General features: G+C 43.3%; 1 protein-coding gene across 1 annotated transcript in view; it reads right to left on the reverse strand.

Annotated features, from left to right (window-relative positions):
• LOC123519778 (histone-lysine N-methyltransferase E(z)-like) overlaps nt 1-4,984 on the reverse strand; it is a 60,417-nt gene extending 55,433 nt beyond the window's left edge. The window contains exons 1-2 of the mRNA XM_045281285.1: nt 4,604-4,984; nt 990-1,198 (exon numbers count right to left, since the gene is read on the reverse strand). Coding sequence (XP_045137220.1) covers nt 990-1,198; nt 4,604-4,745 — 351 coding nt within the window. The 5' untranslated portion in view covers nt 4,746-4,984. The remainder of the gene's footprint in view (nt 1-989; nt 1,199-4,603) is intronic.
• Nucleotides 4,985-17,638: the final 12,654 nt, after the last annotated feature.

The raw sequence follows: 17,638 nt of genomic DNA on the forward strand, positions 1-17,638 counted from the left end.
GAAAGTAAAATATTGTACAACAATGAATCATATAGTGTGGAGTACAGGTTGAACCTCCTTAATCCGATATTCTTTCATCCGGCAACACCTGTAATCCGGCAAAATTTTTGTTTGCCGGAATTTTTTAATTGGCCAGAGTAATTTGTCGGACCACCGCTAGGATGTGGCGGCGCTGTACTGTGTTTTGGAGCCTGGGCATTCTGGGTCAAATTTGGATCAGTACCACGCTGCCGCTCATTGCAAGCACCACCCCCCAGGTGCATAAACATTTTTTTCTGTAATATTTGCCCCTAAACATGGCTTCCAAGCGACCAGGAAGTGATAGTGTTGTGTGTGAACCAAAGACAAAGTGCAAACATATGACAAAATCAGTGCAACAGAAAGTGGACCTATTGAGGAAGCTAGATAAAGGTGTTTCAGTGCAGACCCTATGCCAACAGTACAACATTGGCTCATCAACCGTCTATGATATAAAAAAAAAAGCAGAAGAATTAACTTCTCAAGTTTTACAGTGAGTGTGAGAGCAAGAACATGAAGGTTCGTAGAACACTTAAGGGGGGTAAAAGCAGTGATTGGGACAGTGCTCTCATACAGTGGCTTAAGCTTCGGCGTGCTGGTAACGTCCCTGTGTCCGGCGAGATAATAATGGTGCAGGCAAAAATTTTCCATGCTTAACTTAATTTACGTGTATTTCTATATACTTCTGCATGTATATTATCATGTACAACTATCATATATCAAAACAATGTTACAGCTACACTTGTATAATGCAGTTTAAGTATATAGAGGGTGTTTTGGGGACCACCTATAGTTCGGAATTTTCCATGGTCCGGCAAGTCTACGGTCCGGTGGTTGCTGGATCTGGGAGGTTCAACCTGTATATGTATCAATAAATAGAAAGCTGATTCTATGATTTTCCAAACACATTCCTTGAAACTTCAAAGCATTTCTTACACAACTCAACTGAATCTTTATTTTACACTGCTTACCATAAAATTTTGTTGCAGAGGTGCCCATGTATACATGGTTGGAATGGGATTCACAGCAGTGATGGTCTTGATGGGTATTGACAAGGGTTCACCACATGAAGAAGTGACATGTGTTCGCCTCATAACAGCTTGATGGGCTGGAGCCTCCACTGAACAAACCCAAACTGGACCCATACCTATAACTGTCTGGTCTTCTTGCTCTAACAACTCTGAAAATAAGTTAAATAAACACATAAATAAATTGAAAATATGCTCTCCAAATTCTAAATATAAACAGATGTATCTACACCAAAAAGTTATTAGATGAGTCACAAATAAATTACATGAACTTTGTTATTTCATTATATGTATTTCATCTTACAAATACAATAAATAAACATGAACAAATCTGAATATGAATGACAAAGCTATGAATATTTCTTTTTTTATTACAGGTAACTCAATTTACGTGTGTTTGATTTACGCGACCGAAAAAATATCATAATTAATTTAATTTGCGCGATCGGTTTGCATATACGCGATTTGGCTCAACCGCATTTTCAAACTGAGCGCCAGACGCAATTTCAATCTACGCGCCAGAGAGTCCCGCAGCTGGCCAATAGGTGGGAGCTCCGGGGCCGGATCCAAGAAGCAGGTTGTTGCCTATGTTGGTACAGACAACCTCCTGTTCACATACCAACCTTCGTAAAAAAGCATCCACAAAGATTTGTTGCTGTGGCGGGTGGAGGTTGGTAGCCCGCCTAAAAGTGCTCATTGGCTGCCAGGAGCTGGATCCAAGAAACTTTAATAACATCAGAGCAACCTCCTGCTGTGAAATGGCATCCATGAATACTTGGAGGGACGGTAACGAGCTTGCTATCAGGTTGCTCTCAAGTTGCTGGGATCACCACCTCTGGAGGTGGTGTTACTGTCTTATATATGTATTTATGTTCACAAAACAACATTTCTATTAGCTTTTGACAAAGCTTGCCCCCAAGAAAGGATTGTTTTGTAATGCATAAAGTGAAATCTTACATGGAATACAAAAAAATAAAGCAGAGATGAGATCAGCCACAGACGAGGCGGAGACTTGTAGCGACTCAGCCGCTTCTTCTTCTTGTGACCCTTTTAGCTTGAGTGCTGCTTTCACCACGATATTTATGTTTACAACCTTCTATTGCCTGCTATAATGGATATCATATCTTAGTATTCATATAAGCTCATGCCATGAGGATAACCTCCATGGCACTGAGTGATAATGAATTACTAATAAAATACCGCAGTATTTCATTAGTAAATATCTTAGTATTCATATATGCTCATGCCATGAGGATAACCTCGACTCCGTGGCACTGAGTGATAGTGAATTACTAATGAAATACCGCGGTGTTTCATTAGTAATTCACTATCACTCAGTGCCACGGAGTCGAAGTTATCCTCATGGCATGAGCGTATATGAATATTAAGATATGATATCCATTATAGCAGGCAATACAGGAGTGGAAACATAAATATCAACGTTTGTGGTGTCTTCAGGCTGCAGATCCAAGTGTGTGAAGTGCTCCAGGCAGTCTGACCCCAATGACCCACACTATACAGCCTAAGTGGTAAAGCATGCACCATGTGTTATGGTGTGGGGTTGCTATGTGTTTGGTGGAGTTTTAACACTTTAGTGTTTCTTGAATCAGTTATTTTGAGTTGTGCAATAACCTGCCTGAAAGTTTAGAAAAATGTAACACTAGTTGGTTTATGCAAGACGGAGCTCCTGCTCACACAGCTCGGTCTGTTACCCAGTGGTTAGAGGACTGTGGTATAAACTACTTCAAAACGTGGCCAGAGAATTCACCAGACCTGAATTTGATAGAGCATGTGTGGCATATCATAAAAAAAAAAAAAAAAAAAAAAAAAAAGTTTCAAGATCGTAACACTTTGACTGTAAAAAAGCTAAAAATAGAAATTCAAGATATTTGGGATAATATTATTCCCAATCATGTAGAAAAACTGGCAAGAAGCATCCCAACATATTTGGACGTCATCAAGCTTAAAGGAAAATTGATTGGCAAATAAGGTGTCATATACCATTTAAGTGTCTACTTTATTTAAAGGTCACAGCTGTTTACGTCTTGCGCCCAAATTTTCCGCTACAACTGTATATGCATTGTTAAGTGTACAGGAAAATGAGTGTCATCATTCCATCATCAAATTTAAAGCTATTAAAAAACATGCACTCGTAATTTTTTTTTTCTTTAATAAAGGCAAAGGAGGACAGTATGAGTGAATCCCATACAAATGACTGTACAGTAGGTTACATCAAGGATTTAAAACTGTTAGAATCAGTTTAACATAGATAGACTAACAAAATCTGTAGGCTTAAAAACTTCAACTATACTATAAGTTCTTTAAATTTGCATTCATACATGTACCTCTGTCCTCCTCACCATATTTCAGTGAATAAGCTTGTGTCTATCTATGATACACTTTCTGGTCATTACACTTAAATACCTTGTTTATGTCATACATTCTTAATAACTTGGACTGACACATCAATAGTGAGTGGCTTCCATGAACTGCCTCCTTGGTTGGTTGGGGTTTCGGAAGCCCACCAGGTAAGAATACCAGGTAAGGTGTTAAATACCTGTCAACTGCAAATGTGATACTAATGTTAGTCTGATTCTACTAATACTCTCCAAGCATAAGTCTTCCAGGAAGTGGAGTTACTGAACACTAAATAACAGATGTACAGGAAAGAAATAAAAAAGGGACAATAACACTTTGAGCTCATCTACCTCAGCTGATCCAGTGGTGGTCAAACAGGGTATTTCTACATGGTACTTAATTTTTGCTCAATAAAATAAATAGTTGTAGTTTCAAACCTAATCCGTCACATTCACAAAGCTGTAACTGCCACATATCTCAACAAGTTTACTTAGTCAAAATTTAGAGAATCTTCCTAAAAGCTTTGGTGGTCAACCACTGCTGCTGTCCCAAAGGTTATGTGGTAGAGGTCCTGGTCCAGCACTAAGTATGAGGCTGCTCTAAAATTTATTATGTACCCAGAACTGAAAGTTCATTTGGGAGTGTCCTGTCCAGTTTTTTTTAAATATGGCAACTGAACATCCCATAAGGTCCCATATTTTGTTTGGGAGGATCTTGAAGATGACAAGACCATTATGGGGCAGGCTAGATGCAAGGAGGGTCTTAATCCTATGTGGCACCTGTATGTCACTTAACTGATTTGGTTAACATTCCAGTTATTTCACAACCTAATATTTCCCCCCTTCATTATTACTCATGCAAATTACCGAAATTCCTGGTGTCCAACAAAACATATCAAGTACAGAAGAGAAAGTGCCAGATGTCACGAACAACTGCACCAGAACATTGTACAAGACTGAGCGTTGAGGATAGCAAGTGGGAGAGAGGCATGACCGCACAGCGCACCAGGTTAGGGCCAGCAGTGCAGACAAGGAAAAGGAAGAGTAGCCGCACCTTTAGCACCTAACAAAGGAACAAACATATGTATATCAAGTTGGTATGGCAGTAACCAGGACAGTATGAAGCAAGGCTGCCTGTAACAGTCAGAAGCAATCCATGCAGGCAAGACAAGGGGCCCGCCAGCCACCACCACCACTAACCATTCAGCTTGCTCCGGTTGTCGTTCCACGCCGCCTTGATCTCGTCCGCTCGTTTGAACCTCTTTAAGGACCTAAGCCGCGTGTACTCTGATTTAACCCTCTTCTTCCACTCCGCTAACACCTTGCCTCGCATCCCCACCATGGCGCTGGCCCGGGCTCCGCTGCACCACGCACCTCCACCAGACTGCTACACGCCACCACACTCACCACGCTACCACATGTGCCACTAGTCTGAGGTGATGCGGCTTTTCTAACTGTGGTGTGTATCCACTGGCAGAAATATGAATAGTTCAAACAGTCACAGGCAATAAAGAAAACCACAGCAGCGCACAGAGCCCCGCATCCCCATCACCTCTCCGCGCTGAGCTGCTGTGCTGTGTTCCCTCGCAACACTCTTACATTGCCTACCGTACGATGATTATTAGCTAAAATTCTTTTTCTTTCGGTTCCATTTTGATATGCTTCAAGATGTTTCTTTCATGGCTATATATATGTATATATATATATATATATATATATATATATATATATATATATATATATATATATATATATATATATATACGGTCTACCTAGTATCCACAATCGTCTTATGTCACTCCAGCACACACGAATCAGGCAGAGGGAAGGAAAATTATATAATATATCGATAATATCAACAATGACAACAGTTACTATCCCAAACAAAGAAGAAAAAAGATTGTGAGAGGAGACAGCTGAAATAGCCCTAAAATGACGACAATAACGTACCTACTACCGTACAAGGGGTAAGTGCAGGTGAACAAACGTAGGCTACAGCCAGGTGAATGTATAGTTCAACAGGCAGGATGTCAGCCAACGTGTGTAATGAGTAGTGAGGATTGAGGAATCACGTACCAGGCTGCCCTCTTATCATACTCCTAAAATAAAGTCGACTTTGGCAAAATTATTTGTGGCCAAGCCTTTAACAAATTTTTCCCAGTCGGAATTGTTCCTAATATATATATATATATATATATATATATATATATATATATATATATATATATATATATATATATATATGTGTGTGTGTGTGTGTGTGTGTGTGTGTGTGTGTGTGTGTGTGTGTGTATATATATATATATATATATATATATATATATATATATATATATATATATATATATATATATATACAGGGATATACATCTGTGTGAAGTTATATTAAAATTATTATGGCTTTGTTGTCTGAAGAACAGTTGTTGTTAATTTGGGGCGTCTCCCCCTCACCTCCTGGAAGCGTCAGCAATTTAAAAAAGAATCGCCTGCCCTTTTGAAAAACAGCAATTTCTCCAATTATATTAGTATTTTCTTAAATTATATGTCAATAAGCCATTTAAATTTGAATTTCTAATTATATTTGTCATTCTCTTAGCGAGAGCATGGTTAAGTAATGAGAAGTAATGACGAGGTCGCTGTGCGACTGATACAGGATAACCTAGATGGGCCCTGGTGGCCCTTTGTTATCCTATTATTTATGTTATGTTATGTTATGTTAAGTTTCAAGATGATTAATGCAAAACTATTGCCCTTTTTTTTATTTAGTAGGAAATTATATTCATAAATGCAAGGGAAGCGTGGGTGGGAGAACAAATTCCTAGAGGGGGCTTGGTAGTAAAATGGTTAAAAATCACTTACTGCTGTATTATATAGTTACTTATTTGCATGGATAGATAGACTTCATTAGACTCCACTTATTCTCGTATCTTAAACAACGCTCTAATCACAAGTGTCGCACGTGGTTTATTGTTTAAGACTAAAGTAACCTATCAAACCATTTCAATTAGAAAAAAAACAAATAAATAAAATAAATAAATAAATAAAAATGATTCTCAAGAATCAGCTGAACTATACAGACATAGTTATTCAGCCACTTCTAGTCATTCATTTATGGCGTTTTCAGTAGCACTTTGAGAAGAGCGAACGGTCCAGAACGAACGCTGCTACTAAAAGTAAAAACAATAGTAACACTGCCAGACGAATCTCCCTCGTCGCTCGCCGGAAAAATTGTTGTACTCTTTAGTCGCAGGATCACGCCAAGCTGAAACGTACAGCCTCATTCCACCGTAATATAAAGATATTAATATAGGAATGGGATAATTGAAGGCAAGGCTCAAATAAAACACTACACATTTAATTTCTGCAGATAATATTTTCTGACGGCCCTGATACACGCGGCAGAGGCTGGATGCACATGTCCAAATGATTTTTGTAGAACAGATCTGCGTCTACCTTGTTCAAAAACATCTAGTCACAGACGTCACAGGTAACTCTGTTAAGTGTAAAAAAAAAACTGTTGGTAATTCTTTATAACAAGTCTGTCTCTCCCTTCCCCCTCCATCCCCTCCATCCCCCCCCAACAAGCTTGGGGGCCTGTGAGGAATCGGGGGTTTTGGTGAGGAAAATAAACGCAATATGAGCATTAAAAAAAAAAAAAAAAAAAAAAAATACGGTAATTTTCCATAATATTTCAAGTTTTTCCAACCTAACCTAACCAAGCATAACCTAATCTAACCTATCATAACCTAACCTAATGTAACCTAACTGGACCCCCCTGCTAGGGCATTAACCTAACCTAATGTAACTTAGCCACCCCCCCTGGACCCCTCCGCTAGGGCATTAACCTAATTTAACCTAACCTAACCTAATGTAACCTAATTGCGGGGGCTGCGTCTCCCCTGGACCCCCCCAACACTAAGGCATTAACCTATCATAACATAACATAACCTTTACAGAGGGGGGGCGCAGCCTCTCGAGTAGCAGCGCGTGGCTGGAGGGATTAGCTCTATAGATACTGTTAAAGGTGAACAACAGACCCGTCACGTTTGACTCGAATATTTATTTAATTCGGTCAAAAACCTGCGAGAACACATTTACGTCAACAAGTACACTGGCAGTTACAAAATCATTTCAACAACGTTTTACAATGACAACTCAGCTTAATTGCTACAATGATAACTTGCCTTAATACTAGAATTACTTTATCTTTACTCATATCTCAATCACGCCTCCTACGTAACACCATCTAGGAGCGAATTACGACTAACACAATATAGGCACAAACAGCAGTCATATCACTCTCATTATTCGTACACGTGAACGACCAAAGGGGGATTGACAGCGAACTTACGTGTTTGGGGTCTTCTATAAGACAAGGGTGAACTCGACCTTCCTCGCCTTTACCACACCACACCTTCCTCTGTGGGGTCGAAACGTAGTCTGCCCCTTCCTGAGGTGCTGGGGTGTAATCTGGGGCCTCGTTCCTTCGTCATCATCAGGAACTCTCTATGTTCTTATCTGTCCCGAGCGCCCTCGCGACCCCTAGGGGTCGTACTCTCTCCGTCATGTAGGCCCAGCTCAGCATCCCTTCCATTAACGGCCGACAGTTTTGTAAACACGTGTGATGTATACTTCTCACCTTTACTCCTATATGTACTCATTATGTACTATCCTTGTGATGCTTGCTCCACATTTTATTCTTAATCCAGTACCTTAAACTTACGCATGCTTTGTTTCTGCGCCACGGCGATAACAGATACCATGAAATCCTTATATGCCCACAAATCCCTGTTTATACCCACAAATCTGTTATAAACAATTGAAAATAATTTCAGTGTTTATTCTTGACTGGGTGCAGAGCTCGCTGAACTTAGAAAACTTCCTATTTCCCGGAACTCTCAAGTTCTATGACGTCCAAACTAAACGCTTGCGGCTCAATTATTTTTTATGCTTACGGCAAGGTCACCAAGCCTCCTACATATGTGAGTTTCGTGTATGTACGTGAAACGGACCTTTAAAAAAATTAACTAAATTGTTTTATAATACGTGAGCGCCTATGGCGGTGTTGAGACCAAATAATAGAAGTGAATAGAGCCCTTAAGATCCCAGGTATCACTTCCCCTGTCCCATTTTCCTACTTTATAAGGTATTACAGGTAATATACCCAGTATCTATTAATACACAATATGCCAGATAAACCGTTACACCACTAGTGACTGCTTGTCATTCAGTAGTTACATTGGCCAAGACATTTTTGCTGTGCATTCCCAGAAATTGTTGCACTGTCAAAGAGGCCATGATGTGTGTTCGTTCGCCCAAAGTTTTCAGAGCACCACCATTGAAAAATATACCCAAATCTTCCGCAATATTGCTATAACCATATGTCATTATCAAGCAACAGTGCAAATATCCTATCATATTCATATTTTACAATTAATGTTCTTAGATAATGCATAACCTACGAGATTCTCACGTAACTGAAAGTCGAAGTCGGAGTCACAAGCTTTGAAATGAGTAGCGTGAACAAGTGTGAACCGTGGTCCAGCCAGAGTGCGTAGTCCCAGATGTCTCGAGAGTGCAAGACTCTGTTTTCATTTAATTCAAACTGCAGGGAGAATTCTTATGAATTTCAATATCAGTAAACAGTTACTAAATGTATTTCCTTTACATGATATTACTTGTCATATCTTCATGCTCCTCATAATAGTACTTTTTATTGATTTATAACTTACTAAGTTGGCAACTCATCTCACAGCCAATCAGCGTAAGTGTTCGCTATCACGTGACTCTGAGACCTAACACAAGCGAACATATCTTGAAAAGCGTTCGCCTTTGGGGCGAACGCTTTTATGACTGTTCGCCTTTTGCAAAGTGCTACTGAAAACGCCTTTAAATAATCACTCAATTTCCACCCTCTAATGCACTTGCCATCCATCGATCCACAATCTACATACCCACCCAATACCATTTACCATCTGTCCACCGACCAATTATGCACCAGGGATAGAATCCACAAAACTTTCACGACACACTAGCAACGTACGAGCATGCATACTCCTACCAAAAATAAGGCGTTTTCAGTAGCACTTGCAGAAGGCGAACGCTCCAAAAGGCAAAAAAGCGTTCGCCCACATGGGCGAACGCTTTCCAAGGTTGTTCGCTTCTGTTCGCTCCTCAGGGTCATGTGATAGCGAACACTAACGCTGATTGGCTGCGAGACGAGTTGCCAACTTTGTAAGTTATAAATCAATAAAAAATACTGTTATGAGGCACTTGAAGATATGCTAAGTATTATTATGTAAAGAATATAAATGTAGTAACTGTTTACTGATATTGAAATTCATAAAAATTCTTCTTGCAGTTTGAATTAAATTAAAACAGTCTTGCACTCTCAAGACATCTGGGACTACTCACTCTGGCTGAACCAGGGTGCATGCTTGCTCACGCTACTCATTTCAAAGCTTGTGACTCCGACTTTGATTTCCAGTTATGTGAGAATTTCGTAGGTTACGCATTATCTAAGCAAAGTAATTGTGAAATATAAATATGATAGGATATTTGCACAGTTGCTTGATAATGACATATGGTTATAGCAATATTGCAGAAGATTTGGGTATATTTTTTAATGGTAGTGCTCTGAAAACTTTGGGCGAACGAACACTCAACATCATGGCCTTTGTGACCATTGCAACAATTTTTCCAAGTCCAGCGAGCTCTGCACCAGTGAAGAGGAAACACTGAAATGATTTTCAATTGTTTATAATAGATTTGTGGGTATAAACAAGGATTTGTGGGTAGCGGCATATAAGAATTTCATGGTATCTATAGAGCTAATCCCTCCAATCACACGCTGCCACTCGAGAGGCATAACGTTATCATTTTTAAGGTTCCTTGTTAGCTTGTTATGGTACGTTAGGTTAACGCTCTAGCAGGGGGTTCACTGGGGGCTGCGCCCCTCTCGTATAGGTTAGCTTAGGTTAGGTTATGATTGGTTAATGCCCAAGTGTGACAGGGGTCCAGGGGAAGCACAGACCCCACGATTAGGTTACATATTAGGTTAGGTTATATTAAGTTAGGTTAATGCCCTAGCGGCGGGGTCCAGGGGGGCTAGGTTACATTAGGTTAGGTTAATGCCCTAGCAGGGGAGGTCCAGTTAAGTTACATTAGATTAGGTTATGTTAGGTTAGATTAGGTTATGCTTAGTTAGGTTAGGTTGAAAAAAACTTAATATATTATGGATAATATCCGTAGAGTTTTTTGAATGCCCATATTGCGCTTATTTTCCTCACCAAAACCCCCGATTCCCCACAAGCTCCCAAGCTCGTTTGGGGGGATTGGGGGGGATGGAGGGGAAGGGAGGGACAGACTTGTTATAAAGAATTACTAACACTTTTTTTTACACTTAACAAATTTATCTGTGACAAGATGTTTTTGAACAAGGTAGATGCAGATCTGTGGTACAAAAATCATTTGGACATGTGCATCCAGCCTCTGCTGCGTGTACCAGGGCCATCAGAAAATATAACCTACAGAAATTAAATGTATAATGTTTATATGAGCCTTGCCTTCAATTATCCCATTCCCATAATAATATTTTTACATTACTGTGGAAGGAGACTGTCTCAGATTGGCGTGATCCTGCAATTAAAGAGTACAATAGTTTTTCCAGCGAGCGACGAGGGGGATTCGTCTGGCAGTGTTACTGTCGTTTTCAGTAGAGGCGTTCGTGTACATGGGCGAACGCTTCTGGACCATTTGCCTTCCACAAGTGCTACTGAAAACGCCTATAGTATCCATGAACACATCGTATATTGGTGTAGGACGTCGTTGTTTACTAACTATGCGCATCGCTAATAACTATGTACCTCCCGAGGTATAGTAAAGGAACTGCTATCTCCTCTTACTAGTATGACGAGAGTGGCGGTGTTTGCCCTGCTTCCACTGGATGGAAACGTGTCCCTGAAAGGTGTTGTGTGGTATTGACAGCTATCTAGAATTTCATTCCCACCTGTTAGGTTGCGTTTACGCCAAGCGAATCGAATCGATTCAATTCATGAAGAATCAATAGGATTCATGAATCGTGTTGATTCACCACATTAGTTTCAATGTAACCATTTACACCAGGCGAATCGAGTCAATTCAAGTCATGCCGATTCATGGAGATTCAGAATCAATGATTGGTTTGGACCCATTTTTTCATCAGTCAAGGCAATTCAGCTGAGGAGTAAGCACCATGCTAGTGGACGTTCTAATCAATTTAGTAAGAGAAATACATACTATATATGATCCCAATGATCCTGTGTGCCGAAATCATGTACATGTATTGTACTGAACCATAGCTCATAGCTAGAGGGAACTGCTGCAGCCTACTAGACAATATTATTCTACATATTTTAGAAACAAATGACAACAGAAAGCGTTATGGACACAGTCTTACATTTTCATTTGGCAACTGTCTGGTGCATCGTCTACCTTTGAAATGCATGCATGGTATAACGTAATCGCCAGTCAAACAGGCACCAGCCAGAGTTATGGGAGGGGTGTAAACTTCCTTATATTATCTGTATTCCTCTGATTTCGTTCACTAATTATTACGGTATGGCAAGTCACAAAGTAAAATTTAATATGACAAAATAACATAATTGCCATAGCTATATATGTTTTAATATCCTCCATATATCATTAAGCCTAAACAAAGAGTACCTAGATGTGATAATACGTTATCAACTGGTGCGCCCATTTCTTCCGCGGTGAATGTATGTAGCTATCAGTGGATCATTCTGTCTAGCCACTCGACAGCTCCACCTGGCGAGACAAAGCATTCTCTGTGTCACAAACTGACATGGCTTCTGCTGTAGGCCTAGTATTTCTTGTTGGTGATAGGCTCCACCAACATCTTAATTTGTTCTGTGGTTATCCTTAAAAATCCTAAAACCTCTCCGGATTATTGACCAAATCTGGGAACAAAGCTCCCAAATTCAGGTCTTCTAGAATTAATTGCATGCACCCATATTTGTTGCAGACGCTAACACTGACGCTTCCTCAGCAACTGTAACACTGCTATTTCTGCAAAAGCTAATACATCCATACTTGTCAAAGGCTGCTTTAGTACTTCATCATCTGAATGATGTGAATCAACTGTGTTGAGATTCAGTTGGTTGGAACTATGCAGATTAAAAATGACTCAATTCAAATTATTCTTCATGAATTAAATCGATTCGATTCGTTTGGTATAAACACACCCTTACATTTCACAAGAAGTACACTAAATAGGCATATGCAAGTCGGATCAGCGAGCCCCAAGATGTTCCTCAAGAACTAAAAAGAACTCACCTTGAAGGTACCTCACCACCCTTTCATAAGAAGTGAAGACAGACACCACTACGGGTCATTATGCCGCCAGACCCATCCACTAGTGCCACTAATCCTGAAGTAAGCAGCTTCCCAAAAATGGCAAATAGAGGCGAAATCCTGAAGCGGCGTATGCCCAGCAGTGTTATGACACGACCCCACACGAGGAACTCGAAATGAATGCCACGGTCTGAAGTGATGCTGAAGAGGACTCCAAACTGGGACACCCATGTCTTGACGAAGGCTTGTGCCACGGAGTCAGTGGTGATGTCTGCCAGTGGGACAGCTTCAGGCCACCGAATGAAGCAATCCACACAGGTGAGCAGGTACCTGTAACCTCAGGGGAACGGCAGGGGCCTGATGAGGTCGATGTGGACGTGCTCGAACCTGGTGAAGACTGGTGTGAAGGTGGCTGGAGAAGAGTGGATGTGGCGCATTACCTTGGAGGCTTGGCACTTCAAGCAGGTGCAGGTCCGCAGCCTGACGTCTTTGTTGATGCCAATCCAAATGAAGCTGCTGCGACACACAGATGCCAGGGTGAGAGAGGTCATGCAGCTGCCTGAACATGGAGTAGCGATGGTGCTCAGGCAGGTAAGGCCGGATGTTGGATGTGGAGATGTAGGCGTACAGCTGCACGGTTGTTCCATGCATCTGTACCTTCCTCATCTGCAGTGTGGCATTTTCCTTCAGCTGCTGCAGCTCAGCGTCGTCCACTTGGTCTCTCTCTTGCGAGAGAGTGCGTTAGCAGGGGCGTTCTCACAGCCTTTAACATACCAGACGTCGGTGGTGAACTGTGACACTTACTCTATGTGCCGCAGATGGTGTCGAGTGTAGGTGGACTTGTTGTTGTGGAAGACTGTCGTGAGAGGCTTGTGGTCGGTAAAAACGTGGAACTTCTGGCCTTCTACGAAGTAGCGGAAGCTATTGATGGCTCTATAGATGGCGAGAAGCTCCCTGTCAAAGGCACTGAACTTCTTGGAGAAGGCAAGAGGTCTCCAGCCATCACCGATGTATTGTTGGAGCACGACACCTACCCTGACGCTAGAGGCATCAGTAGAGATGGAGATGCTGGCGTCAGGAGATGGGAAGGAAAGAATGGAGACTGCTGAGAGTGTGTCCTTGGCAGAGGTGAAGGTTGATTCAGCTTCTGAAGACCAGTCGAGGACAACAGACTGGCCTCTCTTGCATGGCTTGAGCATGGAGTAGAGAGGCTGAAGGAAAAGCGAGCAATGAGGGATGAAGCGATTATAGTAAATAACCATTCCCAGGAACTCCTTGAGCTGGCACTGTGTAGCAGGCTTGGAAAACCGTTGAGCAGTTTCACATTTGAAGGGTAGAGGTGCGATGCCTTCTGACGAGATGTGGTGACTGAAGAAGTCCAGGGAAGGGACACCGAGCACAGACTTGTCTATGTTGATCTGGATGCCATAGTCGTCCAGGCAAGTGAAGATCTGGCGGAGATGAGTGAGGTGGCTGTCTGTATCTGGACTTGCACTCAGGAGATCGTCGATGTAGGTGAAGCAGAAAGGGAGGCTCTTCACTACTTCATCGATGAAATGCTGGAAAGTCTGGGCAGCATTCCTCAGTCCAGAAGGCATTCTGGTGTACTCAACCAGACCAAAAGTGGTGATGATGGCTGTCTTTGGCATGTCTTCTGCCTTCACAGGGATCTGATGAAATGCTTTGACAAGATCGATTTGTGAGAAGATGGTGGAACCAGAGAGCTGTGAAGTGAACTCTTGTATGTTGGGCACAGGATACTGGTCCATCTTGGTAAGGGCGTTGAGAGCATGATAATCACCACAAGGACGGATATCACCATTCTTCTTGTCAACGATGTGGAGGGCAAATGACTAGTTGCTGGAGCTTGGCAGCAGGATACCAGCACGTATGAGAGACTCAAACTCAGCTTTGGCGAGTTTGTAGCGTTCAGGAGCGAGGTGGCGAACTTTAGCGAGAGTAGTCGGCTGGAGGTCTCTATGTGGTGCGTGACGTGGTGCTTGACAGGCCTGGTGGCGGAGTATGGCTGCAGGAGAGACGGGAATATCTTCAGGAGTGCAGTAAACTGGTTGTCTGCCTGGACCATCGAAAGGCACACTCTGTCAACGACGGCGGGCTGAACATGTGTAGTGAGCGAAGCGAGTGGGTCGACAAGCCGTTGATTCTTGATATCAACCAGGAGTCCAAAGTGATTGAAAAATCAGCGCCTAAGAGTGCTTGAGAGACTGCTGCCACAAAGAAGGTCCACTTGAAGGAATGGCGTAAGCTGAGCTCCACCAGCATCGTCTGACGCTTGTACACCGGAATCTTGGTGCTGTTGGCGGTGTAGAGGTGTAAAGCTGGAGGTAGAGAGAGTTGGAAAGCCGTTGCAGGGAGAACACTAACTTCAGCGCCAGTGTCGATAAGGAACTTGGTTCTTGTGAGAGGATCGAAGACGTGGAGCAGCGTGGAGCCACGGGGAACACTATGCACCTCTAGTGTTCGTTCAGCAGGTTTAAAGAAGGCAATGGGAAGTTACAGGGCGGCTGACACTTGTGAGCACCACTGAAAACTTGCAGTGGTAGAAGCAGGCACTGGTAGAGGAGCTGGAGGCTCTAGCAGACTTACTGGAGGAACGGGAGCATCGTCTGAAGCACTGAGGAGTCCTGGAGCGGGGATGCCTTTTGAGTTGCTGACTGATGGCATTGACCTGGAGAGTGAGTTTAGAGACTAACTCTGCAAGCTGCAAGTCTTGTCCTGACTTCTCCGTGACAGCAACAACTGAAGTACTTGGTAGAAGAGTTGCCATGAAGTCGTCGGTCAGTTGAGCAATCTCCTTGACTAACAAGTTGTCCTTGATGCTGAAGAGACTTTGCTGAGTAGTGATGGGCAGGTGCCGGAAATATAGGTGGCGGATGAGCTCCTTGTCAAAGGAATCATACTTGTCGTCCAGTAATTTCTTCATGAGCCTGGGTAAACCCGACGGCTTCTCATCACTGAGTTCTTTGTAGAGGAGCTCCTGCAGACGGGCTGTGACTAAAGACTGGAGTCAATGCAGGACAGCGGCACGTAGGTCATCATACGGTGTGGCAGAAGTATGGGCATTGATGACGACGTCAGAGACTCTGGAGAGAATGTTGGGAGGAATCAGGGCAATAGAGTGAGTGAACTTCGTGAGGTTAGCTGTGATAGAGGCTGAGTTGAAGTTGCACTTGAGGATGGAGAACCACATAGATGGGTCTTGGCTGCAAAAAGGTGGTGGTCTGAAGGCGACGTGTGCTGTGAGGGTGGCAGTCTTGGGTGATGTAGCCATGGCGGGAAAACGGTGTGTGACCACGTGCGTGAGGGTGAAGCACTATACACGGGCAGCAGTGATGGACACACTGATCACTGAACACACTGGAGAGTAATCCTTGGCACTGGAGAATAATCCACGGCACTGAAGAGTAATCCCCGGCACTGGCGAGTAAATCCACAGCACTGGGGAGTAATCCACGGCAATGGAGAGTAATCCACGCACACTGGAGAATAATCCACGTATACTGGAGAATAATCCACGCAAAATGGAGAGTAATCCACGCACACTGGAGAGTAACCCACGCACTGAGGAGTAATCCACACACTGAAGAGTAATCCACACACTGAAGAGTAATCCACACACTGAAGAGTAATCCATGCACTGAAGAGTATTGGAGGGTGGAGCTAGAGCAGTAGTAACCGGATCACAGCGTGGTAGCAGGATCACAGCGTAGTGGCAGCACCACAATGTAGTGGCAGGAACAGTGTGGAGGCAGTATCACGGCATAGTGAAGCAACGGCCAGGGAAGCCAAGAGTAACAGGAACGTGGCGTGACGTGGTGGCCGAAGAGGAGGTAGCCTGGCAGCCGTAGAGGGTGGCGTGGCGAGGCGTGGAGTGGCATGGTGAGGTCTGGCGTGGCGTGACGTGGCACGGCACGGCCGGTGAGTAACAGACAGGAGGACGGGTGGCTGAGGCCGGCAGTGACCAGTGATGCAATGACCATGATGCGACGACAGCAATGCAGCACAGGCCGGGCCGGGCTGGCCGGGGCGGGGCAGGCCGGCGTCTGGCATGCCGGCAGCAGCGACGGCGGTGACTACGTTCAGGTGTGGGTTAGCAGCCACACGTCTTCCTTGCTACGAAAAGTAGCCCACTCTGGGGTTACCAGTGTAACTGGCCAAACTGTGAGGAATCCCGCCCTTCATGATGCTCAACAGGAGCGAAGTCCCGCCGTAAGTAGTCTACTAAGAGCTATCAGGCTGGCTTCCCTCACAATCCCTTGCTTTGCCCAAACCTAGCTGTAAAGCTAAGCGATATGGATTCTCCTAACGGATAAACAACAGAGTGATTACCTTTCTTCTTTATTGTCACAAAATATCACAGTGGTCGTTCTTCATATAAAATACATACTGCATCTTACAACATAATATGTTATCATAGTATTGGTGTGCGTGTATGTAAATGTCTGACAGGTGTGAGTATGAGAAGAAATAAGGAGGAAAAAGAATGTGTGTGTGTGTTTGTGGAAAAAAGTAAAAGAAGCTTAGTCAGTAGACATCATGGCCCGTACCAAGAGTCACGAAGGTTTAAGGTCGAGGGTAGAAGGGAAGGTAATGTGGTACCAAGAGTCGCTGTCATTATTGGAACGAAGAGCAGAGGGAAGGTCGAAGGAAGGCATGGGTGCCCCAGGGCCATTAGGGTCCCTCCACGCGCAAGACTGGGTAGCCGTGGGCGGGACCAAAGCTCTGTGACGTCACGGGGAGCTCTGCTGGGAGGTGCGCGCGCTCTCTCTCTCTCTCTCTCTCTCCTCCCAGCAGAGCTCCCCGTGACGTCACAGAGCTTTGGTCCCGCCCACGGCTACCCAGTCCTGCGCGTGGAGGGACCCT

This window comes from Portunus trituberculatus, chromosome 46 (genome assembly GCF_017591435.1).
Source record: "Portunus trituberculatus isolate SZX2019 chromosome 46, ASM1759143v1, whole genome shotgun sequence".
Classification (NCBI taxonomy): Eukaryota; Metazoa; Arthropoda; class Malacostraca; order Decapoda; family Portunidae; genus Portunus; species Portunus trituberculatus.